The sequence below is a fragment of the Mandrillus leucophaeus genome, unplaced genomic scaffold (genome assembly GCF_000951045.1).
Source record: "Mandrillus leucophaeus isolate KB7577 unplaced genomic scaffold, Mleu.le_1.0 Scaffold216, whole genome shotgun sequence".
In the NCBI taxonomy this organism is placed as follows: Eukaryota; Metazoa; Chordata; class Mammalia; order Primates; family Cercopithecidae; genus Mandrillus; species Mandrillus leucophaeus.
Genome location: NW_012102210.1, coordinates 3,668,326 through 3,694,795, shown reverse-complemented (window position 1 = coordinate 3,694,795; position 26,470 = coordinate 3,668,326). Strand labels below are relative to the sequence as shown.

Genomic DNA, 26,470 nt, shown 5'->3' with positions numbered 1-26,470 from the left:
CCTGATGCTTGGAGACAGTGACTGCCCTGGTACTCCCAGCCCTCCACCCTGAAGAATGCTGCTTAGTAATCAACTGACCATGCCTGAGACAAAGGGACATTTTGAGTCTCGGGGACTCTGGTGTTCCTGTCAATTCCTGCTTTTTCTCACTATATTAGGATCCTTGGGGCTACTGATGGTTGCCCAGGTGGTTGTGGAGGGTTATTTTTTTTTCCCCAATTGGATTTAAAAGATTATAAGGGTACAGCTGTTGCTCACGAGCCCCTCCTCGTGCTGGTAGGCCAACCAGCCCAGTGTGTATGATGCCCCCACATGAGTCGAATCAGGAAACAGCCATGGGGACAAAAGGGCAGGACCTGTTGACCATATCCATGCCCACAACTGACCCCTCCACAGGGACAGGAAGAGACACAAGGAACCTGTGTCTCCACTGAGGCTGTGAGAAACAGGCCTGTGCCCACGGGAAAGACTCCAGCAGAAGGGGGATTGGTGGGAAAATTGTGATATTCACAGGCGCTCTCTTCAGAGCTGTCCTCTACCCCCAGGCTCTTTCCCACTGTGTCAGCCACTGTGGACTGCACGCAGCCCTGCCGCCACCCCAACTGCTCCCCTCCATCTTCCAACAAAATTATCTCTGTCTCTTGTCTGTCCATGCCCTTGCTGCCCAGAGAGAAAGCAATCTGAAAAAGGAATTCATTCTAAGATGTTGAGGACTAAGAAGAGCTTGAAAGTAGCCACCCCTGGAGGATCTTCAGTGTAAAAGAGGACTCAGGAAGAATGAAGTTATAAATGCAGACAGTGGGAACATGTTTGGGTGGAGGGTTTGTCTCCAATACCTCTCACATCAGACCCCACTGGCTCTGCCTGTGTGACCTTCTTCCTTTGAAGAGACACTAGCCAGAGGGACTGAAGAGAGGGTACCTTGATAGTCTCTGCTGGAAAATTCCAGAAGTTATGAATTTCCTGGGAGGTCCTCTGGGGGTAACTTGGGGGCATGGAAGTCTCCCACAGACTTGGAGACTGGTCCAGGAATTCCTGTGAGCCAGGAAGCTGGTGACAAAGGGAAAAGAAGGCCTGTCTCCTCTGACCATCAGAACAGGCCTCCTCCTCCCCACAGCCACCAAAAGTGAAGGTGGAGAGGGGAGGTCTGGGTGGCTAGAGTAGAAGCACTGAGACTTGCCATCTGCTCAGCCTGAAGAAGGCAATCTGGGCCTGATGTCTGGCAACCCCAGGGCTCTTCTCTGACCCCTCAGCCCACAGCTCAGTGGAGCCGTTTTCATCCATCAAGGAATGTCTTAGTCAAGGAGAGTCATTGCCAGTACCTTCCCATCTACAAGGCTTAATGGTGCCTGGGGTTAACCTACATTCAGTCTTCCCATCTGCAGAATCAAAGGAGTACTTGTTTATTCTTTCAGTGTCTTGGCAACATTGAGAGAATTTTTTTCAAGTTAGGCCTCAAAGCAGTCTGAAGGGAAGTGAAGGAGAGCAGGTGGGAGTCTTCCTTGGCAATCTCATTTCCCCTCCCTGTCCAGCGGAAAAACAAATTCATGAAGAAGATCCCCAAGGACTCAGAAGCCTCCAACGTGCTCGTGGGTGAGGTGGACTTCCTAGACCAGCCATTCATTGCGTTCGTGCGCCTCATCCAGTCGGCCATGCTGGGAGGAGTGACCGAGGTGCCTGTCCCCACCAGGTGAGAGCCACTGAAACCTGTCCCCATGCCACCCTTAGGGAGCCAGTCAGCAGGGCAGTCAGCAAGCAGTGCTGTTGACCGTTAGTGCTCTCAGAGACACCTCTAAACTTGGAGGCTGCTGGGAAGGGAAATCTTCTGACTAGGGAAGAGTTTTAGAGTTTATTAAAAATAATCATAAAAGAGGCCGGGTGCGGTGGCTCATGCCTTTAATACCAACACTTTGGGAGGCCAAGGCAGGCCAATCATGAGGTCAGGAATTCGAGCCCAGCCTGGCCAACGTGGTGAAACCCCGTCTCTACTAAAAATACAAAAAAATTAGCCAGGTGTGGTGGTGCACATCTGTAATCCCAACTACTCAGAAGGCTGAGGCAGGAGAATCACTTGAACCCAGGAGGCAGAGGTTGCAGTGAGCCGAAATCGTGCCATTGCACCCCAGCCTTGGTGACAGAGCAAGACTCCATCTTGGAAAAAAAATTAAAATAATAATAATAAAGAAGGAGGCAACAACTGGGAGAGAAGTTGTCAGGTGGGCTTGGGCAGCAAGACAAAGGTGAGGATGCTTGATGGGGAGCCTCATGGGAGGGGAAGAGGAAATGTTCTTCCAAAGCAAACATAGGGTTCCATGGAGGGAAGTAAAAATGTTAAAAATGGGCCCAGCGCAGTGGCTCATGCCTCTAATCCCAGCACTTTCAGAGGCCAAGGTAGGTGAATCGCTTGAGCCCAGGAGTTGGAGACCAGCCTGGGCAGCATGGTGAAACCCTGTATCTACTGAAAATACAAAACATTAGCTGGACGTGGTGGTGCACACCTGTAGTCCCAGCTACTCAATAGGCTGAGGTGGGAGGATTGCTTGAGCCCAGGAGGTGGAGGCTATAGTGAGCCAAGATTGTGCCATTGCACTCCATTCAGCCTGGGTGACAAAGCAAGCACCTGTCTCAAAAAAAAAAAAGCATATTGTTCAGGGCCAAAGAATTCTCTTTACTTATTTCTATTTTTCCTTCTCACTTTCATGCTCCTCTTCCTTAATCTTCTCCATCTTCTTTGCAGATTTCTGTTTATACTGCTGGGACCTTCTGGGAGAGCAAAATCCTACAATGAAATTGGCCGTGCCATTGCAACCCTCATGGTAGATGATGTAAGTGGTAACCAGAAGCTTGTACTCCTGAATTTTACAGCTCCTGCAACAAGCACTGCACCTTCATTCATTAACTTATCCAGCCAGCACATTTGAGCACCTACTGTGTAACAGGCACTACACAGGATGCTAAAGATAATGAGAATCAGGGAATAGTCATTGTCCTTTAGGAGAACCAATCAAGTGTGAGGGACAGACGATAATTGTAAAACTAACCATGTGCCAGCTTCCCAGGGGGTCAAGGAGGGCTTCACAGATGAGGGGGCTTTAAAGCTAAGGAGGAGCAGGAGGAAGGCAGACCCAGCACCAGGCTATGAGACAAGCATTCCAAGCAAAGGAAATGGATCAGGCTCAGAGAATTTGGATGGAGGTGGTTTGATGTAGGCTCAGTGTAAGAGCTTCAGGGGCAGGAGGTAACACTGGAGAGGTGAGCCAGAGACTAAACAGAGCCTGTAAGCAGAGCTGAGTAACACTCTGTCCCCAGAGTGATGGGGAGCCTAGAGGACTTTAACTCTTTCCCGTTTGTGCCAAGAATACTCACTGGCAGTGCTTGCAGCTGCAGGCTTTACCCCAAGATAACTTTTCCCCAGGAAATGTCTCACTTTTATTATTTTTGCATTGCTCTTGTATATTGACTTTGGAAACAAAAGACATCATTCTACTTATAGCATTCTGTTTTTAGTTGTGGTATTTCCATTTACAAAATATACTAACTCTCAATCATTGAAAATATCAAATGCTAGAAAACTAGCATTCCTACGAGTGATGCTAACATCATTCTCAGTTTTTGGCTTAAGATTCATTCGATGAATCCAGTTTTTCCAAATTAGATGACTCTGATCATTCCAGTGATTCTGATGTTAGTTGTTTTTAGAAATAACTCTAAGAATAATTTTTATATTTCATTTTCACATTGAAAATCAGTCAGATTTGCTTTGGCCTTAAAGAGTGTTTCTGTAAAATTAAATGAGTGCTGGCAATGAGCTGCACCTTTTTTTTTCCTAAACGGGAAAAGGTTAAACATGAGAATATTCCATCGAATCTGTAAGTCAGAAAGCACATTCTGGAGACAGTGTGAACAACACGACGTGAGCCTCCAAGGGCGAAGGGCTGGAAGTAAAAAATGGATGTGAAATATCTGAGCTCCTTGGACTGGGCTCTACAGAGGTTTTCTAATGCGCGTGCTGTGTGGAAAACTGAAACGGAAAGGTTAAGTAACTCAACCAAAGTCCTACAAGCAAGAATATGGAGACCAGGCCTTCAGATCCAAGACAGGCTGTCTTCCCCCAGCGCCTGCTGTGTCCCGTTGTGGTTTATTTTACCAATGTGCTATGGTCTCATTCCAAAAACTGAGAGTGAGTTGTCAGTGGGAGACGTGGTTCAAAATGATTTCTTTAAAAACTGGATGTGGTATGCTCCCGGGCATGTCAGAAACAGACGCGATCTTTCTTTTCTCCCTCCTCTCTCCTCACCAGCTCTTCAGTGACGTGGCCTACAAAGCCCGCAATCGGGACGATCTGATTGCAGGAATTGATGAATTTCTGGATGAGGTCATTGTCCTTCCCCCGGGAGAATGGGACCCAAATATCCGAATTGAGCCACCCAAGAAGGTACCCTCTGCTGACAAGAGGTGTGTATGAGAATGGGCAGTAGGGGGAGAAAAAGGAGGCTTCAACTCTGTTGGTATCATTTTATTGCTCTTTAAAATATATCTGAGGCTCAGCATAGTGCCTCATGCCTGTAATCTCAACACTTTGGGACGCTGAGGTGGGTGGATCACTTGAGTCCAGGAGTTTGAAACCAGCCTGGGCAACATAGTGAGATCTTGTCTCTACAAAAAGAAATCAAATTAGCTGGGCATGGTGGCATGCACCTGTAGTCCCTGCTACTCTGGAGGCTGAGGCAGGAGGATTGATTGAGCCCAGGAGGCCAAGGCTTCAGTGAGCTGTGATCATGCCACTGTACTCCAGCCTGGGCAACAGAGTTTGACCCTGTCTCAAAATAACTTTTAAAATAAGTTTAAAAATAATAAGATATATCAGAAGCAAATATGGCTAAATGTGAACATTTGTAAAGTCTAGGTGAACTGCGTGTGGATATTGTTAGATCATTTTCTGCATTTTTGTCTGTCTTTTAAGATATTTCATAATTTTGGTTGGAGAGGTGAGGGGTGCTCTGGGGGACCCACTCTCCCTCATCCCCCTTCTCTTCCAGGAAATCTGTGTTCTCCCTAGCAGAGCTGGGCCAGATGAATGGCTCTGTGGGAGGAGGCGGCGGAGTTGCTGGAGGAGGCAATGGAGGTGGTGGTGGTGGTGGCAGTGGCGGCGGGGCTGGCGGTGGCGGGGCCGGTGGAACGAGCAGCGGGGATGATGGAGAGATGCCAGCCATGCACGAAATCGGGGAAGAACTTATCTGGACGGGAAGGTGCCCACCCCAGGCCTCCCAGTGACCCTGCTGTCCTTTAGACTTCTCTCCTTCTCAGCCGCCCTCTGGGGACCTTTCCCAACCACGGCCTGTAGTGCCCACTCGAGGTCACCCCTGCCTTCTTTCCCTCCCAGAGCCCTTGAACCCCATCACGGATCCCCAAAAAGGGTTGCCTCAGGGGAGGGGAATTTGAGACCCATACAAGAGGAGAGGAACCCAAACTTTTGTCTTAGACATCCTTTGGTGCCTGTTTCCTGGGTCTGCTGTAACAAAGTACCACAAACTAGATGGCTTAAAACAACAGAAGGTTACTTTCCTGCAGTTCTGGAGGTGAGGAGTTCCACAGCAGGTGTTGGCAGGACCACCATGCTCCCTGAGGCTCTGGGTGGAATCCTTCTTGGCCTCCTCCTGGCTTCTGGTGGTGGCCAGCAGTTCTTGGTGTTCCTGGCTGGCAGCTGCATCACCCCCGGCTCTGCCTCTCCACCACATGGCCTCCTGTGTGTCTGTCTTCACAGAGCACTTTCCTCTTTGTATAAGGACCCCAGTCATATTGGATTAGGGCCCACCACAATACTTAATCTAAACTAGATTACATCTTCATAGATGTGAGGACCTTAATGTATCTTTTGGGGCAATACAATTCAATAACAGCACCTTTTTTTAAAACTTAATTTACCTATTCAGAAACTTTTTTTTTAAAGAAAATAAGAGAAAGTTCTCCTGGTCTGGGTTTCTTTTCCAGCTCTTGGAGTCATTCAGGTTGACCTAGATTTAGGAAAGGATGTGGCCTTGCAAATCTACATATAAAGCATGACTTTGAGAATGAAGTCATGTTTTATATGCCCTTGGCTTTATACCAGTGGTTCTCATTGTACGCAACTGTGGCCCTCCTTAGTCCCCCTACCCCCGAGCCCAGGGGATTTGGCACAACTTGAGAGGGGCGATGCTACTTGCATGTAGTAGGTAGCTGCTAAACATCCTGCAGTGCACGGGACAGCCCCTACAGCAAAGGAGTATCCAGTCCAAAATATCAGCAGAAATGAGGTTGAGAAACTCTGCTCCATGCTAAGGACTGCATTAGGGGTTATGGGAATAGCAATCCCAGTAAACAATGTCTCCAAACCTAAAATCTCCCACTCAACTGTTCCAGATAGCAAAATCAAAAAATAAGCAAATACCAACCAGTTATAAGGTTTAGGATCTGTTCTTAATGAATCTGTTATAATCTGGGATGCCTCTGTCACTGAAAGTTAGACATACCTGTGTTCACCAAGAGCGGGCACCCTGCAGATGGTCAGGGATGTGAGGAGGACCATCATCTGTGGACCGCAGGACTTCCATTCTCCATGGAATGTTGGGTCTACCCCAGGACATATTCCCATCAGACTTTCTCTCTCCAAAACCCCTATGTCCACCCTTCCCAGTGTGGGTGGTGCCAACCACAAACTCAGTCCTACAGGAATTCATCCCTGGCCCTAAATGTTCTGGTGGGAAGATCTTTGCCCCATCCACCCCAGTCAAGTTCCTTTCCTCGCCCCAGGGTCTGCAGGTTCTTGTAAATAGCCCTGCCCCTGCACTGGTGTTAGTGGTGAGAAAGCAGCCCCTGGGCCTGTCTTGAGCAGGTTCTTCGGTGGACTGTGTCTGGATATCAAGAGGAAGTTGCCCTGGTTCCCAAGTGACTTCTATGATGGCTTCCACATTCAGTCCATCTCTGCCATCCTATTCATCTACCTCGGCTGTATCACCAACGCGATCACCTTTGGTGGGCTTCTCGGGGATGCCACCGACAATTATCAGGTGTGTGTGAGCTGGGGCCCTGAGTGTAAAAGTAAGATCTGCCACCACCTGGTGGCAGCAGGAAGTTTCATCTTGTAATCCCAAAACCAAGGTTTCATCTACCAGCCAGGTTGAGGCCATCAGTATTTGTAATCCTTTACCCTTCAAGTAATAATGATAATAATAAGACAATATTAAAGATCTGAAGCTAAATCTTATTACTAAAGACCACATTTAATGATTATTTAAATAGGCCAAACCGTTAAGGGGAATCGTCTGCTGTGTTATTTGGTACTTTTTCCACTGATACTAGAGTGAATTTAATCAGCACAATTAATGGAGTGCTAATTGTGGCCTTCTCCCCACACTTTTTAAAAACTAACCTTGAATTCTTAGTTTGAAGTTAAGACATTTTTAGAAGGATGGTAAGCTGTGACCATGACAACAACTCAGGCCTCCCTGGGGAAAACAGCTCAGCAGAGACACCTGCCAATCTCCTAGGCAAGGGTCTTCTCCGGTGGAGGCTTCAAAGTAGAGCCATTGGAAAGCTCAGTGCACCAAGGAGAAGACCCATTTGTCCAGCTGCCTTCTGGGCATGTCCACATGGCTGCCCCTTGGGATTCCCCATGACTGCTCCTCAGGGTCCCTCAATTCACAGAGCTGACATTGCATCCCTTGTCTTCCTTCCTGACCTGCTGCTCCCCGCCCTTCCCCAGCATAGCAGGTGATACCATGGTTCACTCAGCTGTCTACACCAGAAACTAAGCATTATCCTTGACTCATAAATCCCAGCTGCTCCATGTGGCCCTCACCACATGGCCCTACCTGGCTCTCACACCTCGCCTCCCAGCATTCTCTTTCTCAGCATTCCTACCCTCCCCACCCATTCTACATTCTGTTTTCCATCAATCCTGATCATCTTTTGGTTGTTCAAGTACATGCTGTTTTTCAGCTCCAGACCTTTTAGACACTACTCCCTCTTCCTGGGACACTGTTTCTTGTCACTCCACTTAAACCCCATTCCCCTGGCCAATTCTCTGCTCATTTTTTGGATCTCAGCTTCCACTTATCTACTTCTAGGGAGGCCTTCCTGACCACCCCTTTACCCCTACTGCGTGCTCCTGTGGCACTCTAAACCTATCCTAGCTTAGCACACTTCTTGGCAGTGGCTCTCAACCAGGGACAATTTTCACCCCAGGAGACATTTAACAATATCTAGAGACAGTTTTCATTGTTATAGCCGGGAGGAGGGTTGCTACTGGTATCTAATGTATAGAGGCTGTGGATGCTACTAAACACACTACAATACACAGGACAGACCCCTCACAACAAAGAATCATCTAGCCCAAAATGTCCGTTGTGCAGAGGTTGAGAAACCCTGCTATATGGAAATTGCCTGGTTACTTACCTGTGTCTCCCACTAGAATGAAGAGGTGTTATCTTGTTCAGTGATGGGTCCTCAGTCCTTTCACAATGCCTGGTACATAGCAGACAGTTAGTAGATTTTGAATAAATGAATTATCTGACCTGTAAAAGCACCAAACAGATGTTTGAATGAATGAATAATCAGATGGATAAATGGACTGTCCTCTGGGAGTAGAATGGACACAGAGAAAAGCACGTCCACTGTTTTGTAGGCCCTGGGTGCCAAAAGGAAGTCACATGGTACCTTTATCTAGATGGAATTAAACAGAGTGACACTGGTCATCGTGGCAAGTTGTAGAGGGTGTAGAAGATGGAGAACAGGATTTAGGCAGGAAAGGGCCCAGAACAAAGGATAAACACTGTGGCCTGGGCCTGTGGAGAGATTGCTGGGCTGCAGCCTGTGTGGAAAGACCCCTTCTCCTTCCTATGCTGAGTCACACATTCCTTGTGCCCCCAGGGAGTGATGGAGAGCTTCCTGGGCACTGCCATGGCTGGCTCCTTGTTCTGCCTCTTCTCGGGACAGCCTCTCATCATTCTCAGCAGCACGGGGCCCATCCTCATCTTTGAGAAGCTTCTCTTCGACTTCAGCAAGTAGGTGTCCCTTGGTGGCCCTCAGTGCCTGCTCTCGCACTTGGGGTGGTATGCTGGGGCCAGAGCAGGAATAGGCCCAAAGGGGAGGTGGTGGTGCGGAGGTGCCAAAGCCATCTTTAACCATGGGAAGGGCTACCAGGTGGCTCCTCCTGACTCCTGCCAGCTACCTGCCTTTAAGACATCTTAGTGCATATTGGCACAGCCAGTAGGGGCCAGCCACGACAAGAGGAGAAAATTCACACCACTCAGTTCGTGAGCAATGGTGATTTGATAGGCAGTATGGTGCATGAAGTCTTGGACTGAAGGTCAGAAGGTTACACCCAGACCCAGGCAGCTCCCATCGCTACTCCAGGCTCAGTTGCCTCCTCTACAACATGAGGGTTTGGACTAGACCATTTCCAAGGGCTGCTCCAGCCCTGTTCTTCCAAAATTCCCATTTTTCACTCACTCTGGTGTCTATTACCAACTGTGGGCACTGAGATGTCTTAGCACCTTCCTGCCTCCCCCATAAGATCTTTAAAAAAAATTTTTTTTGGCTGGGCGTGGTGGTTCATACCTGCAATCCCAGCACTTTGGAAGGCCAAGGTGGGCGGATCACCTAAGGTCAGGAGTTTGAGACCAGCCTGGCCAACATGGCAAAACCCTATCTCTACTAAAAATACAGAAATCAGCCAGGTGTGGTGGCGGGCGCCTATAATCCCAGCTACTTAGGAGGCTGAGGCAGGAGAATCACTTGAACCCGGGAGGCAGAGGTTGCAGTGAGCCAAGATTGAGCCATTGCACTCCAGACTGGTCAAAAGAGTGAGACTATCTCAAAAAAAAAAAAAAATTTTCTTATAAAGATGAACACTGGACCCCCATGAGCTCTCAAATATCAGACAACTGCACCCAAGAATTGTCCCTGTCCCCAGTCTTTCACAATCCCTGGGAGGGCATCTGTGCCACAGGAGGACGGATAAGCCACTCAGGGGTAGGTCTGAGGAGTCAAGCACAGCCAGGAGGCCCGGGCTGGAGGCCCCTCACCTCCCCTCTGCCTTCCAGAGGCAATGGCCTGGACTACATGGAGTTCCGCCTCTGGATTGGCCTACACTCAGCTGTCCAGTGCCTTATCCTAGTGGCCACAGATGCCAGCTTTATCATCAAATATATCACCCGCTTCACCGAAGAGGGCTTCTCAACCCTCATCAGCTTCATCTTCATCTATGATGCCATCAAGAAGATGATCGGTGCCTTCAAGTACTACCCTATCAATACGGACTTCAAGCCGAACTTCATCACCACCTACAAGTGCGAGTGCGTCGCCCCTGACACAGGTGACCGGTAACCCCAGACATGCCGTGGGCCCTCACCTACCCCACCGGCCCCCTGATCCTTCACCACAGCTCTCTAATCCCACTGCTGGGGAGGGGCCATTCAGCCAAGGGCTTACTGTTCCAAGGGAGCAAATACAGGATCTTGAACCCAGTGTTCAAAAGGAAACCAAGGGGACAGTAGCTCTAATAAGAGTCACAGGGTTATCATCAGGAGGGCACAGGGATACCCCAGGAAGGAATAAGGCATGCTTTGCCTCAGTGTGGGGTAATGTGGAGGCCACACCTATCAGGAGTGCCACTCAGGGGTTCCTGCTGCAGGCCAGAGATAGACCTGATGGTGCCTGAGGTCTCTCCCAGCTCCATCAAGTCATGATACGGTGAGCTCTCCCCAAGACAGTGCTGCCCATGTGGCCACATACCGTGTAAGGTGAGACCACACCTGAGGGATGGACATCCACACAGATGGAAAGATGTCCAGAGTGGAGGCTCTGCCGACCATGTCATCTGAGAACAGTTGGAAAACTGGGGCTTATTCAGCCTCTTAGGGAGATGAGTTATGAGAGAAGGACTGTCATGTCACAAAGGAACCGTGTTCACCCTCTGAAGCCACAGGATGTAGAGCTGAATGAGGAACAGGGAGCAGAAACTCCAGGGAGCCAGATGCTGGCTGAATTTAGGGAAGAACCTATAATGGTGGGAGTTAACCACCGTGGGAGTTCTCGGCCTGCTTGGTTGGTAGCAAGTTACTTGGACACTCTCTGGATGTCCATCTGCCAAGGGTGTTGTAAAAAAAGATCCCTGTACAAATGGGGTCAACCTGATAACACCCAGTGCCACTCCTGTAGAGTTACTTTCTGGCCAAAACACCTGTCATCTATAAGTTAGGGCTTCCCATAGAGTCTGAGCCTCCTTCATAGTCATGATCATGCCCCTAAGAGCCTTCAGTGGGATGTGCCCAGAGTGCCCAGGGTGCTGCAGAGCAGGAGCAGGAAGTGTATGTACACATCTCCAAGCACCAAGGCTGGACTCACAGAGAGCAAACTGAGGTCCAGAGACCACCCAAGGTCATGCCAAGCCTCAGTTTCCCTGGCTGTAAAAGAGGGCTCTCAATGCAGGCCCTGCTGGTCTCCTGGGACTCCTGTGGGGTTTCCAAATCTATACCCGATTGAGTTGAAGGAATTAAGTGGATAGTAGGTTGTTCAGCCCCTTAATACATTCCTACAGGTAAAAAAATCAATCATAATATTTGAAATCGAAAATATTTGCTGCACAATTATTATGTGCCCTACTTTAGGCCTTGTGGAAGATAAAGATGTCCTGCCTTCAAGGAGTTCAGTTTTGATTATAACCCCTTCCCTCTGTGACTGCACTGATTTTGTAAAGAAGTCCAGACTTATTTTTTTCTTTCTTTTTTTCTGCCATTAATTTTGAATTATTCCACTAAAATCTAATGACAGGTGATGCTACCCTTTGTCCTGAGCCAAGGCATGTTGCTTGCCCAGAGGGGATCCTACCTGCAGGCAGGCCCTTTTCATTCTGCCCTGGAGCAAATCCTGCCTCTGTGGGGAAGCCCCATCAGGGCCCTCTTACGTGCTTGTATCTTCTAGACTGTAGATTCAGTGTTGCATTGACATAATTTTACACAAACATAGCTTCTAGAAGCACACATCCTTGATCTCTTTTAGAAAAAAATTCAAATTCTGTGTTTTGTTTTGTTTTGTTTTGTTTTGTTTTGTTTTGTTTTGAGACAGAGTCTGGCTCTGTCGCCCAGGCTGGAGTGCAGTGGCGCGATCTCGGCTCACTGCAACCTCCGCCTCCTGGGTTCAGGCGATTCTCCTGCCTCAGCCTCCCAAATAGCTGGGACTACAAGTGTTTGCCACCACACCCAGCTAATTTTTGTATTTTTAGTCGAGGCAGGGTTTCACCATTTTGGCCAGGATGGCTTCGATCTCTTGACCTCATGATCTGCCCGCCTCGGCCTCCCAAATTTCTGGGATTACAGGCGTGAGCCACCACACCTGGCTGCTTTGGCCATTCTGAGAATCATCTGTCCACAGGAAAAAACAAACCCAGGGGTGCTCTAGGAACAAGGGCCGTAGGAGCATATAAGGTGCGTTATGAGGGATATAATGAAGCCACCTGTTCCCAAATAGCTTCCCCTCTGGCTTTGCCCAGGTGCCTGATGTCACCTCATTCTTTGGGGTCATGCTATTGTCTTGGTTCTCAAAATGTGGTCCCTGGAGCAGCAGCATCAGGGAACTTGTTAGAAATACAAATTCTTAGCCTCCTACCCCAGACCTGCTGAATCAGAGTCTCTGGCTGGGCACAGTGGTGCACACCTGTAGTCCCAGCTAGTCAGAAGGTTGAGGTAGGAGGATCACTTGAGCCCAGGAGTTTGAGACCAGCCTGGACAACATAGCCAGACCCTGTCTCTATTTCTAAGAAAGAAAGAAGAGAGAGAGAGAGAGAGAGACAGAGAGAGAGAGAGAAGCAGCAGAAGCAGAAGAGGAAGAAAAGAGAAGATAAGAGGTGAGGAGAGGAGGAAAGAAAGAAAAAGGAAAGGGAAGGAAGGAAGGAAGGAGAGAAAGAAAGAAAGAGAAAAAGAAAGAAAAGAAAAGAGAAAAGAAAGAAAAAGGAAGGGAGGGAGGGAGGGAAGGAGGAAAGGAGGGAAGGAGAGAGGGAGGGAGGGAGGGAGGGAAGGAAGGAAGGAAGGAAGGAAGGAAGGAAGGAAGAAAGGAAGGACCCTGGAGTAGGGTCCACCCTGACGTATATTAAGTCTTCCAATTGATTCTGATGCACTCTTAAGTTTGAGAACCATCGCTCTGTTGAACTATTAGTAATAATGGGCCATTATTGACCATTAAACCCCAGTAAGATTAAATTTTCAGTTTCTTCACAGAAAGTAAAGGAACTAGAACTAGGACAAGTTAGTTTTAATTAAGATAACATGGAAAGGAAAATTCTACACATTTAGGAGACTGGGATGAGGGGGACGAACTGTGGAAGGTTTCTTTCCCAGTCCATGGGCCACCTACTCAGTAATGGGCCCATAATCCTAGTTTTACTGCGAGGCCCAGTCTTAATATAGTATACTCTCACTCTTTGTCACTCTTCATCATAAAAGCTTGTTTGGGGGCACTCTCTCTCTGTTTGCTTTTGCTTCCATTGTAACTGACTTGTATTCTATTTATGAATGCTGCACACACTGATTTGGCTGCTTTCAATCCCAAGTGAGTACCACTTTGTAAACACTGGAATTTTAAAATGTTTGATACTTGGACCCTTTCTAAAATTTTCCAGGTTCTATTTCTTTCATCTTCATCTCAAATGGCTTTCAGATAAACCCTACAGAGTTCTTGATATAAAAGAATTGATAAGCATAAGCAGAAGACATCAAAGGTGGTCTGAAGACATTGGGTAGTGAAAAAGACATCTGAACTCCCCAGGCTCAAGCATCAGCCAGGAGTTCTCTAGCATTTGAGTGAGGACCCCTGAGGCAGCCTTCCTGCCTGGCTTCTCTGTTGCCATCATTAATTGCGCATCATGGTCTTTTGGTCACTGATGTGAGGAAAGGCAATAGAACCCCAATTTCTAATAAATGAAGCCTTCCTCAGAACAATCCTAACAAACCTCTGGGTTTGTAGAGCTTCTAGGAATATTCTGCCATGGGTCAAGATGAAATTCCTTAGCCCCCCAGCAGGCATGGGAGTGAGCAACATAGCAGGGCTCTGTGGTCACATCAGCCCTATGGACAGCTTGTTGGAGATTGGGAGAAGCCCGAAGATAGACCTCTTCTTCTTTCTGGGTTTCTAACTGCCTGTGTCAGCCAGCAGGAGCCACATCGGGCTTACACTGCATTTCAGACATATTGCTGGCAAGCTGGCTGGCAGGCCTGCTCCCTGTCTCCGCAGACCTGCTGCAGAGGGACTGCTTGCCTCTGCCTTCACTAGAGGAGGATGGTGAGGCGGGCCTGGCCTTTGCCTCTACCCTTGCAGTTCAGGAAGAAGAGAGAAGGCAGCAGGCCTCCAAAGCCTGACTTCCCATGGGTGGCCACATCCCGGGGGAGCCTGGCCCTGCGAATGAGGAGCAAAGGAAGCAGGACAGACTGCAGAACAGGGGAACAGAAGGGTCCACGTGGAAAGGAGAGACAGATGACTGTGGTTCCTTGAAACTCTCCCTGTAGACCTTCATGTGATCCACATACGGTTAGGGACACTGAAGCCAGGGTAGGGAAGTATCCATCAAGGAACGCAGAGAGAGCCGCTGAGAGCAGCACCTTTGGGTTCCCGATTCTGCTTCAAAACCTGGACTTTGGTTTAACTTTTCTCAACTTGCACTTGGCAGATTAGAGACGATCATATCAAAGCAACAAGTTCTTTCAGGCCTAGCTGACCTTTAATAAAAAGCACATATGGGCTGGGTGCAGTGACTCATGCCTGTAATCCCAGCACTTTGGGAGGCTGAGATGGGCAGATCACTTGAGGTCAAGAGTTCAAGACCAGCCTGGCCAACATGGTGAAACCCCATCTCTACTAAAAATACAAAAAATTAACCAGGCGTGGTGGCATGCGTCTGTAGTCCCAGCTATTTGGGAGGCTGAGGCACAAGAATCGCTTGAACCTGGGAGGTGGAGGTTGCAGTGAGCTAATATCATGCCACTACACTCCAGCCTGGGCAAAAAAGAGGGCTGGAAGGGAAGGAACATATCTGTGGAGGTGAACAGGGCAGGGAAGTTCACGGTGTAGAGCTGGGAAGTTTATAGGCTCTGGGCCAGCCTTCCTGCGATGGGGTCATGGCTCCAAGTATGAACTGTGTGACCTTGGGTGAATTATATAACCTCTCTGGGCCTCAGTTACCTCATCTGTAAAGTGGGCATACTTGGTGAAGATTTGGGATTTAAACAAATGAATATATATAAAGGCTTGGCATAGTGCATGGCATAGAGTAAGTTCTTTGAACATTTTTAAGTCTAAAAGCCCAGTGGCCAGTGGGGATTCACAAGGCATGTTATCCTCCAGTTTGTCTTAGCACTTTGTCTTGGTCTCAGATTCCTTATTTCAGTTTTTAAAACCAGCTGTTCGTCGTCAGGCGGGTGCTCTCCTGGCCCAGCTGTTCTGTCAGAGCTGTGGCCCAGGCTCGGTCCCACCAGCCCTTCCCTAACTGGGGCAAAGTGAGGAAGGTGGAGAGGGAGCTGCCCTCACAGTGGAAGCCAGGCCTTGGCTCTAAGGAACTGGAAGGAGATGCGAAGGGGTTGGGAATGCAGCTCCCAGCCCCACAGCTGCTGACCCTGCCCCGTGTCATGTGCTCATCCACAGTGAATACAACCATGTTCAATGCTTCAGCCCCACTGGCACCAGACACCAACGCTTCTCTGGTAAGTCCTTTCCTCTCATGTCAGACATTTGAGTGCTTTTGTTTGTAGGAGGAGGGAGAAAAGATTTTGGAAATGAGACCAACTTATAGCCACCCAGACTTGCAGAGGTCAACTCCAACCTCACGTCAGGGTCACCTGCAGAGCTTTGTAGATGCAAACTTTTTTCTTAGGTATATACTGTAAACATCCCACTTAAAAACATGCCTCATTCTGTTAAATCCATGTTTTTTGTGTGTTTTTGTTTTTTGTTTTTTGAGACAGGGTCTTACTCTGTTGCCCAGGCTGGAGTGCAGTGGTGCGATCTTGGCTCACTGCAACCTCCACCTCCCTGGGTTCAAGTAATTCTCCTGGCACAGCCTCCTGAGTAGCTGGGATTACAGGCACGCACCACCACACCCAGCTAATTTTTTGTATTTTTAGTATAGACGGGGTTTCACCATGTTGGCCAGGCTGGTTTCGAACTCCTGACCTCAACTGATCTGCCTGCCTCGGCCTCCCAAAGTACTGGGATTACAGAAGTGAGCCACCGCACCCAGCCCCATGTGTACTAATAATATGATACAAGCCAGGTGTAGTGGTACAGGCCTGTAATCCCAGCTACTCGAGAGGCTGAGGCACAAGAATTGTTTGAACCCAGGAGGCAGAGGTGTGGTGAGCCAAGATCGCACCACTACACTCCAGCCTGGGTGACAGAGCAAGACCCTGTCTCAAAAATAATAATAATAATAATAATAATAATATGACACGCACACAGAGGAAGGAGAGGTAGAGGTGAGGGATGGTAAATAGGGCCGCACAAAGCTGTAAGCAAAGCCTCCCATTCATCTTTTTGCCTTCTTCCTTCTCTTTCTGCCTAGGACCCCCAATTTCCAACAGTGCCACTCTCCAGCCCCAGAGAGTTTATTAGTGTTTCTTCCTCAATGAACCTAATGTGTTCTTTGCACACCTTAGTCTCTGGGGCCTAAGGTATGGTCTGCCTTTCCCAGTAATGACGGTGGTCTTTAGGAACCAGCATCCCAGCCTAAGTGGCTTAACGATAGAAGTTCAATTCCGGATGAATGTAGCACCTGGTAGGACTTGGGGGACGTTTGTGAGCTTTTACTGTCTCCAAGGTTGCTTCTTAAGTTATTCCTGCCTAGACAATTGACTGCTCTGCCTACGGACATCCCAGTTGGCAATTTAATTTAATATTTTTCAAAGATCAGGGTTTTGTTTTTGTTTTTTTTTTGTTTGTTTGTTTTTTGAGATGGGGTCTTGCTCTGTTGCCCAGGCTGGAATGTAGTGGTGTGATCATATCATCACTGCAGCTTCAAATTCCTGAGCTCAAGTGATCTTCCTGCCTCAGCCTCCTGAGTAGCTGGGACTACAGACATCAGCCGCCATGCCTGGCTAATTTTTAAATTTTTTGTAGAGACAGGGTCTCACTATGTTGCCCAGGCTGGCTAACTATCAAATTTTGAGAGAGAAAGAACAGAATCAGTCAGTGCCTATTTCTGAGTCCCTATTATATGCAAGGGGCCATGTACACTGAAGGCTAAAAAAGACATCTGAGAAACCAACGTGGTCCCTGTCCTCAATTTTGTTTTTAATATATTTGTGGAGAAGAACTTGAAAAGTTGTGGGACAGCATAAGCAGAATACACCATGCATTAAATATAGGCCAAATGTGTACTTCAGTCTTGAAGGCAGGAAAGGAGACTGCTGGAGAGGCCAAGGAAAGCCTCAAAGAGGAAGTAGAATGCGATCTGGTCTTCAAGGTTGGGAAAAAGTTGACTCAGCAGAGAAAAGCACATTCCAGACAGAAGGAACAGCATAAACAGAAGGACAAGAGAGGAAAAGCACAAAACCCGTGCAGAGGCTAGTGGGTGGGCTAGGCCAGCTAAGACGGGGTGAAGGTGGGGCTCGGACAGGCAACCACAAGAGACAAGCCGGGAAAGAGATGTGGGGCCAGACCAGTGAGGGCAGCAGAGGAATGCCACCCTGGAGGGGACATTTTAAGTTGCTTTGGTGATTTACTTTTATATATATAATATGATTTATATTATATATAACATATAATTTATATTAAAATTATATAATTATATATTATAATATATAATTAATATATATAATTATATATTATATAATTTATATATAAAAATAATTTATATATAAAAATTCACTGTTGTGTACGGCCTGGTGTCTCTGAGGCATCTGAGACACCAAGGTGGGGAATGGCTGAAATGACCCAAGAGGGGACTGACAAGGGATGTGATCCCCCCTATGTGAAAGGATGTGACAGAGGGGATGGAGGGGAGAGAATAAAGATGAGACACTTCAGGAAGGAGGCATCCACAGGACCTGTGGTTGGTTGATGGGAGCCAGGCCTGCTGAGGGAGAAGGCATCCTCTCTCTGCACTTTTCCTCCTTACTAGCACAGCAGTGCGTCCTAGAACACAGGGAAGAAACACATGTGAGCTCTTAATCTTCCCAGGGAGCTTGTCATTCCATGAACCAGCCCGTCCCCAGAACATCACTGTGTTGCTGAGGACACCATCATGGCCGGGAGGGCTGGGATCCCTCAGAGGGTGCGGGAAGGTATGCTGGCTGCCTGGGGACTGCAGTGGGAAGGACACAGCTGACTCATCAGGAAGATGCTGACCCATTGTCTCCTGTGCTTGGTCTCCAAGTACAACCCCCTTAACCTCACAGCGTTGGACTGGTCCCTGCTGAGCAAGAAGGAGTGTCTGAGCTATGGTGGGCGCCTGCTTGGGAATTCCTGCAAGTTTATCCCAGACCTGGCGCTCATGTCCTTCATCCTTTTCTTTGGGACATATTCCATGACCCTGACCCTGAAGAAGTTCAAATTCAGCCGCTATTTTCCTACCAAGGTAAGCTCACCCTGCAGTTAGGAGGGGACCTGCAGTCAGACTGCTGCTGAGTCCCCAAGAGAGGGTTCTGGTCCACCCATGGATGGACTCCACATGAGCACTGGACCACTGGGGTTTTTCAAGTTAAGTCAGAGAGAACTGTGTTCCCTTGTTGGCCGGTCCCCTTGGCAACACTTGGTATCGTCAGGCTTTTATCTTTAGTCTTTGTCTATAGTATTATCTCATTGTGTTTTAAAAATGTTTCGTTTCCCTGATGACTAATGAAGTTGAAAGCACAGCTATTCCTGTGTTTATTGGCCATGTGGCCAGTTGACTTTCTGTTTGGAAGTGTCTGTTGAAATCCCTTGCACATTTTGGGTTGTCTGCCTTTCTGATTTGCAAGAGTTTTTTATATATTCTGGGTAGAAATGTTTTTGTGATTATATGTGTTGTGAAATCTCCCACTCTGTGACCGTGTTTTTCTTTTTACATCCTTAATGGTATCTTTTGATTAACAGAAATTATTAGTTTTATTGTAATTGAATATTCAAACTTTCCTCAAGGCAAATATTGGACAGCAGATATTCTTGTATGTTACCTTCTAAAAGCTTTATTGTTTTTCCTTTCATGTTAGATCTACAGTCCATCAGAATTGCTTTTGATGTGTACTGTGAGATAGTGTTTCTTTGTGATTTTATACGGTCAATTGTTCCACTATTTTTTAAAGACTATTCCTTCTCCATTGCTTTGCAATACTTCCTTTGCCATATATCAAATGTTCCTATATGACAGGGTCTGTTTCTGGGTTCCTTATTTTGTTTCATTAGTTTATTTATATATCAGTATGACAGTCTTAATTTCTGTAGCTTGTAAGTCTTTATATCTTTGTCTCCCAAACTCTCTCTCTCTTTGTCCTTTTTATATAATATTTTCTTGGCCCTTTGCATTTCCACATGAATTTTAGAATCATCTTAAATTTCACCAAAATGAAAACTTGTTCGAATTTGATAGGATTATCTTTGACTCTGTTTGGGAAGAATTGATGTCTTTCAAACTTTGAGTTTTCTGATTTATGAATACGGTATACTTCATTTATTTTGGTCTTCTTTCTCTCCATGATGTTTTATACATTTTGATCTTGAAGTCTTGAACATTTTTTGTTAGATTTATTTCTAGATACTTGATTTTTTTATATTGTCGTAAATGCTAACTGCTATTTTATTTTTTATTTTATTATAAAAATAATAATTATAATCATATAATCATAATGATTATTATTTTGAGACACAGTCTCACTCTGTCACCCAGGCTGGAGTGAAGTGGCATGATCTTGGCTCACTGCAACCTTCACCTCCCAGGTTCAAGTGATTTTCCTGCCTCAGGCTCCCAAATAGCTGGGACTATAGGCGCCTGCCATCACGCGCGGCTAATTTTTGTAATTTTAGTTGAGATGGGGTTTCACCATATTGGCCAGGCTGGTCTTGAACTCCTTACCTCAGGTGATCCCCCAACCTCAGCCTCCCAAAGTGCTGGGATTACAGCTGTGAGCCACTGCGCCTGGCCCTAACTGCTGTTTTAAATTTTATTTTCTACCAGTTTGTGGCTGGAATAAAACATTTATTAAAACAGCACTTGAATATGTAAACAGTGACTGTGCTGTGGGGTGGGAGGTACTCAGAAGAATTTTAGCAACTCTTTCCCACCATAAACTCCATTAGCACTCTCCTAAAGCCATCTTAACTAAGTATTACAGCTGCTACTGCTACTACTACTAATCATAATGATAAAATCTTTGATATAAATAGTTGAATTTTTCCCAAATTTTCTAAAGACTGAATAAAAGGTGCTTTAGGAAGCTTTGCAGTATGTAAACTGAGTAAAAAATAGTTTGCTTACAACACGAGTGCATCCTTAAGACGAGTTCTCTTCCTTCCTGCCCACTTCCAGCCCAGAGCATATCCCTATCTCCTTTTATGTAAAAATTCTCAAGCAGTCGCTGTATCTGAGAATATCTATCTGTTGCCTGTAGGATGAAAAGTAATTCATGTGGCATGGAGTTCTTGCACCACCAACATTTTTTCCCTCACATTACTTAAAAATTGCTCAATTGCCTCCTGGAATTTTGGGTTGCAGAGAGGAATGAGGCCACACCATTTCATACTCATCAGATTGGTAGACAGATGAAGGTGTTGGGACACCAGATGTTGGAGATGGAAAGCAGTAGGTGGGAGTGTAAACAGATACATCCAATTTGGAGAGCAACTGACACTCTCTGATTAGGTTGGACCATGTGAAGTTGCCCATATTTGACTATTTCGACCTACAAAAAAAGGCAAATTCATGTGGTTTAACTTAATAACCATTCATATGGTTTTGACGTCTATGCTAGGAATATTATAGAAAAGGAAGTATAAACCTAGCACACTACTTGGTTCTACTGTGACTAATATTTATATGATCATGATAATATAAAGCTGTTACTAATTTTCAACTTTTGGAATTGACTTACAGATAAAACACACAAACCATGTGTTTACAGAACAAAACATGAGTGTTCTCAGCTTCGACAATGGAAAGATCAAAGTGGAGTTGTCACAGGAAGGAAGGGGAGGAGGAGGAGAGAGGTAGTAGGAGGACAGAGGCAGTGGTCCTCACCTTGCAAGATGGAGAATGAGAGATATTAGCCAAAGCTAATGTAAAGAGAGGTTTGATTATGTAACTTGAAAGTATAAAGGAAACCCATAGGAGCTTAAAATTATCAAAGATTAGGAATAAGGAAAGGACAGGAGGCATAGTGTAAGTAAAGGGAAATTCTTATCAATAGATAATCCCTTAAGTTAGTAAATGAAAATATTAAAGTATATGCATATTAGTTAATGACATGGAGGGAACCTCCAGAACAAGTAAAATCAAGCAGACATAGTAGATGGATCTAGAAGGTGGGGCTGGATTGAGAAAAGGGGAGGTGGGAGACTTTGCTTTTCCCTATAAGTCTTCTCCACTATGTGAGTTTTTAACCAATTATATATATTATGTTAATAACAAATTTAAAGAGAAAAGGGGGATGCAGGGAATGAAGTCAATGTACTGTCACCTGCCCCTGCCCTTCAAATTGCCTTCTCTGAAAAGATATAAAAAGGCCACAGGGTAGACGTTGGGGGACCTTCTGTCCTGAGACTTCTGGACATAAGTTGGTTTGGAGGGGGGGTCAGAGGACATTGATTCAGAATGGGCAGGAAGGTCAGGTTCAGGACTTGGTCTAGGAAGGGCCTTCAAGTTAAGAACCTGGCCTAGGAAGGGCCTCCTGAGAAACAGAGGAACAAGAGGCTCTTGGTGGACAAAAGGTCTGAGAGTAGTCAATGGTCCCCAGTGGAATTGAGGAGCCTCCCTCCCAGCCCAGGTGGGGTACAACAACCTGTCACAGATTTGTAGGAACTAAGGTTTGCTTCAGAGTTCAGCCTTTGCCCTCATCATACCTGCTGGGTGCCCCAATTCAGACTGTCATACCAGAATACATCTTCAGCAGTGGCTGCCATGGCCACATGGATCATAACAGCTCCCACATTGATCACCATATGCCAAGCACTCAAAATGTGTCACAGTTCAGTTACACCTTTGAGGGAGATACTACCATCATCTCCATCTTACAGAGAAGGAAATTGAGGCTTGGAGAGATGACACACTTCCCCAAGCTCACACAGTTAGCGAGGAGCAGAGCCCGGATTTGAGCCTAGTTCTGGTGCCTTCAGAGCCCAGACTTAACAGTTCACCTCTTTGCTGCTTGGGGACTGGGACTGCCTGGAGCTGGGTGGGTGCTTTACTCACTTCTTTCACTTGCTCATCTCCTGTCTGCAGGTCCGGGCCCTGGTGGCTGACTTTTCCATTGTTTTCTCCATCCTGATGTTCTGTGGAATCGATGCCTGTTTTGGCCTGGAAACCCCCAAGCTGCATGTGCCCAGTGTCATCAAGGTTTGCCCCTTGCCACCACTCTGGGCATCCAGTCTGCCTGCCTACCAGCTGTAGATTCTTTCCCCTCTGTGCTGATCAAACTCTTCTCCTCTCAGTCAAGAGACCATTTTAGTTCTCTGTGTGCCACCTTTCCTGAACACTGGCTCCCAGGAGCTGGTCCTTTGAGGTAGGGTGGGGAGGGGTAACATATTCACCAGGAAATCCTGATCTGTAGTCTTGAGGTGAGGAAGGCACTGAAATTCACCCTCCAACTCAGCAGAAGCCTCTTGATTTGAGGGTCTCCAGTTCCCTAACCTTTGGCAATCTATAAGCTGGGCCAAATAGGATCTATTGAAACTGGTCCCTTAGAACAGTGATTCTCAAAGTGTGGTCCTCAGACCAATATCACAGCATCACAGTCATGGGGAACTCGTTAGAAATGCAATTTCTCAGCCCCACCTGTGGAATCAGAAAAGCTGGGGGGTGGGGGGGGTGGGACCAGCAATCTGCATTTTAACAAGCCCTTCAGGTGACTTGGAGTATGCTCAAGTTTGAGAACCACTGCTTAGAAATTACCCACTAGTCTAGAAGTGGTGACATATGCTTGTAGCTAAACTCAGCCCTACTCCCTCATAAGAGCACCAACCAGCCAGGTACAGTGTCTCACGCCTGTAATCCCAGTACTTTGGGAGGCTGAGGGGAGCAGATCACGAGGTCAGGAGACCATCCTGAGCAACACGGTGAAACCCCATCTCTACTAAAGATACAAAAAAATTAGCCAGGCGTGGTGGCAGGCGCCTGTAGTCCCAGCTACTGGGGAGGCTGAGGCAGGAGAATGGCATGAATCTGGGAGGCAGAGCTTGCAGTGAGCCGAGATAGCACCACTGCACTGCAGCCTGGGTGACAGAGCAAGACTCCATCTCAAAAACAAAAAGAAGAAAGAAAGAAAGAAAAAAAAAAGAGCACCAACCATCTCACCAGAGTAGGGAGTCCAGATTCTATAACTTACCCTCCCTGTCTTTAAGGGTTTTTTTGTTGTTGTTGGTTGTTTGTTTTTTGAGACAAAGTCTTTTTATATATTCTCCTCATTCTTAACATGCAGGACTGAACTGATGTTCAGCGTTTTACAGACAATTCTTTAATGCTCCCAGACAGGCGACTCAGGAGAGGCAGAAGCAGCTGGCCCTGGGCCCACCCATTTCTTTATTCTTTTCTGTTGGGCCTCATTCCTGCTGTTTGTTATTTGCGGTGGGTGACTGTGCTCTCTCTCCTGGCTGCCCTTTGACCTTTACCTCCATGTTTCCTGACCAACCCGAGGGCTGTTGCAGCAAATTACCTCCTTAGTTTTACAGACACTGTTTGAGTGCATGCTCCTTCCCATATCTGAATTTAGTCTAAAGTTGCAGGTACCTAAGGTGTTTAAGGGAAAAGATTGCACTTGAAAAGTACCCAAAGTCAGGGAAAGTTGAGGAGGTGGGACAGCAGGCCAGGCAGCAAGTGCCCTGGGACAAGAGAGAGAGGAAAGGGCCCCTCTCTGTTTGCTCCCATTCAGCCCACACGGCCTGACCGAGGCTGGTTCGTGGCCCCCTTTGGGAAGAACCCGTGGTGGGTGTACCCAGCAAGCATCCTGCCCGCCCTGCTGGTGACCATCCTGATCTTCATGGACCAGCAGATCACTGCCGTCATTGTCAACCGGAAGGAGAACAAACTGAAGGTAAGGCCGGTACTAGGAGCAGAGGCATAACCTCTTTCTTCCCACAAAGTCAGAAGGAGCGAAGGGAGGACATGATGCTTCTTTCAGTACTTTGGGCCAGGAAAATATGAGGACAGAAGACTGGAGTTCCCACTTGGTGTGTTGAGGGGGAAAAGTGACCTCCAGGTGTGGGTAAGGCCACCAGGGCTGGAGTGACTTTCTGAGGACCAGGACCAAACTAGGTTGGGCCACTGGGCACAGGCTGTCTGTCTTTCCCAAAGTGGCATCGAGTTCTTATGAGAATCAGCAGATCCTGATGGGGGCTCAGCCTAGAACACTGAGGCAGAGGAACTTCCTTAGCCTTCCTGGTCTCTGCAACTCCCCATCCAGCCTGTGAGCCTGAGAAGACTCGGGTCACCCCCTCCCCCATCCCGGTCTGGACCACTCTAGGTGTGGCCTGTCCCAGCTGGGGCCCCACAGGAACTGTAGAGACCCTGTGGCCACCTTCTGGGCCCTTCTCCCCAGAGACCCAAACCCAGGGCCTCTCCAAGCTTGAACATCCCTCTTTTCTACAACCCATGTCCCTTAGGCAGTTCACCCTTTCAGATGGGGTGGTAGGACCTGCCCACCTCTGCAATCCTTGCAAGGAGCACCTCAGGCCCCTTCAGTATCTTCTGGAAGGCAGGGGGGCCTTGAACCATGTTCCACAGAGTGGCTGCTTCCAGGAGGAACTGGCTTCCCAGAAACTTCTCCCTCCCCCACCCCCACCCCACTCCTGCAGAAGGCTGCTGGCTACCATCTGGACCTGTTCTGGGTGGGCATCCTCATGGCCTTGTGCTCCTTTATGGGGCTTCCCTGGTACGTGGCTGCCACGGTCATCTCCATCGCCCACATCGACAGCCTCAAGATGGAGACAGAGACCAGCGCCCCTGGGGAGCAGCCCCAGTTCCTAGGAGTCAGGTAGGAGGGTCAGGGCCTAGGAATCACCCAACGGGGAGGGGCCCACTCGGGGAGGGGAAGCTGGCTTTGCCTGCCACAAAAGAATTTGGGCTCTGATGGCCCAAGAACCACAGGGACATGAGTGCTATCCCTGGAGGCAGGGAAGGAGAGAGACAGAAGTCCAACTCTAAGTGGGGCTTTTTACCTACTGGGCTCCAAGCAGTATGTATATCCCATCCATAAACATGCACACGTGCCAGACACTCATCTGCATCGGCCACCCAAGGTCCCCACAAGGCCTCATGCTGTCCTGCTCTTTTTCTCTTCCTCAAGACCCTCCAGGCCCCTACTGCCCTGATGGCCCTCTTGTGGGTTCAGGTCCTGCTCAGTCTCCATTCCTCCAGAAGGCTATCCCAGGATCACCCTCACTCCCCGGTCTATGGCCCTGCCTGTCACTCCTGTTCCTTCACTTGCCCCTTCTCTTACACCCCATGGTAGGCAGAGAAGTATATCTTCAGCCCCTTAGGGCCTCCAGGGTGAGACCACACCAAACCCTGGCATTCACCTACATGGCTGCCCTAAGAACTTCTCCCACTATCTTGGGATACTTGGGCCACCCAGCCTGCCCGAATGACGCTTCTCTGCCCGACTGCAGGGCTCACCTGCCTCCCACCCCTGACACCTGCTCTGCTGGTGTCCCCTTCTCCAGATCCTCATTCACTGTGCCCCACAAAAGTGAAATCTTAAAATCAAAGAGCAGAGTAATAGCATTTTATCTTGCATGTATCCTCGCAACAATAGGTGCCATTATTATCTGCATATACTGAGGCTGAAGACGGGCAGGCTCCTGCCCAATGCCGCATAACTAGCAAGTGGCAGAGCCAGGATCCAGCCCACATCAGTTCTGCTCAAGCACCCCAGCTACGAGCCACTACACTAAGCGGCCTCCCTCAATGCCCCTGCAAGATGCCTTGGGGGCTGCCTGTCTTCCCACATATGGTTCAGCTGGGCCTCAGGCAACCAGGCAGAGCTCCACACAGAAGCTCTCGAGGCCATGGCCTTGGACACAAACTTCAGGTGCCCACAGTGAGCAGGAGGGCCGGAGTGGTCACCAGGCATTTCCTGGTACACTCTGACAATGTGTTCTTCTCTGCCAGGGAACAGAGAGTGACCGGCATCATCGTCTTCATCCTGACGGGAATCTCTGTCTTCCTGGCTCCCATCCTAAAGGTGAGGTGCTGCACTCTCACCTAGGGCCTCGTCGCCTGAGAAAGCAGAGTGGATGCCTCAGGGAGGGAGGGGGTCCCCACATG

General features: G+C 47.8%; 1 protein-coding gene across 1 annotated transcript in view; it reads left to right on the top strand.

Moving 5' to 3' along the window:
- SLC4A5 (solute carrier family 4 (sodium bicarbonate cotransporter), member 5) overlaps positions 1 to 26,470 on the top strand; it is a 118,843-nt gene that overhangs the window by 72,891 nt on the left and 19,482 nt on the right. Inside the window, exons 9-21 of the mRNA XM_011980707.1 lie at positions 1,533 to 1,690; positions 2,738 to 2,825; positions 4,301 to 4,455; positions 5,040 to 5,249; positions 6,872 to 7,046; positions 8,908 to 9,041; positions 10,083 to 10,354; positions 15,670 to 15,728; positions 18,398 to 18,598; positions 22,433 to 22,546; positions 24,078 to 24,239; positions 25,000 to 25,178; positions 26,315 to 26,387. Of these exons, the coding sequence (XP_011836097.1) occupies positions 1,533 to 1,690; positions 2,738 to 2,825; positions 4,301 to 4,455; positions 5,040 to 5,249; positions 6,872 to 7,046; positions 8,908 to 9,041; positions 10,083 to 10,354; positions 15,670 to 15,728; positions 18,398 to 18,598; positions 22,433 to 22,546; positions 24,078 to 24,239; positions 25,000 to 25,178; positions 26,315 to 26,387 (1,980 nt within the window). The remainder of the gene's footprint in view (positions 1 to 1,532; positions 1,691 to 2,737; positions 2,826 to 4,300; positions 4,456 to 5,039; positions 5,250 to 6,871; positions 7,047 to 8,907; positions 9,042 to 10,082; positions 10,355 to 15,669; positions 15,729 to 18,397; positions 18,599 to 22,432; positions 22,547 to 24,077; positions 24,240 to 24,999; positions 25,179 to 26,314; positions 26,388 to 26,470) is intronic.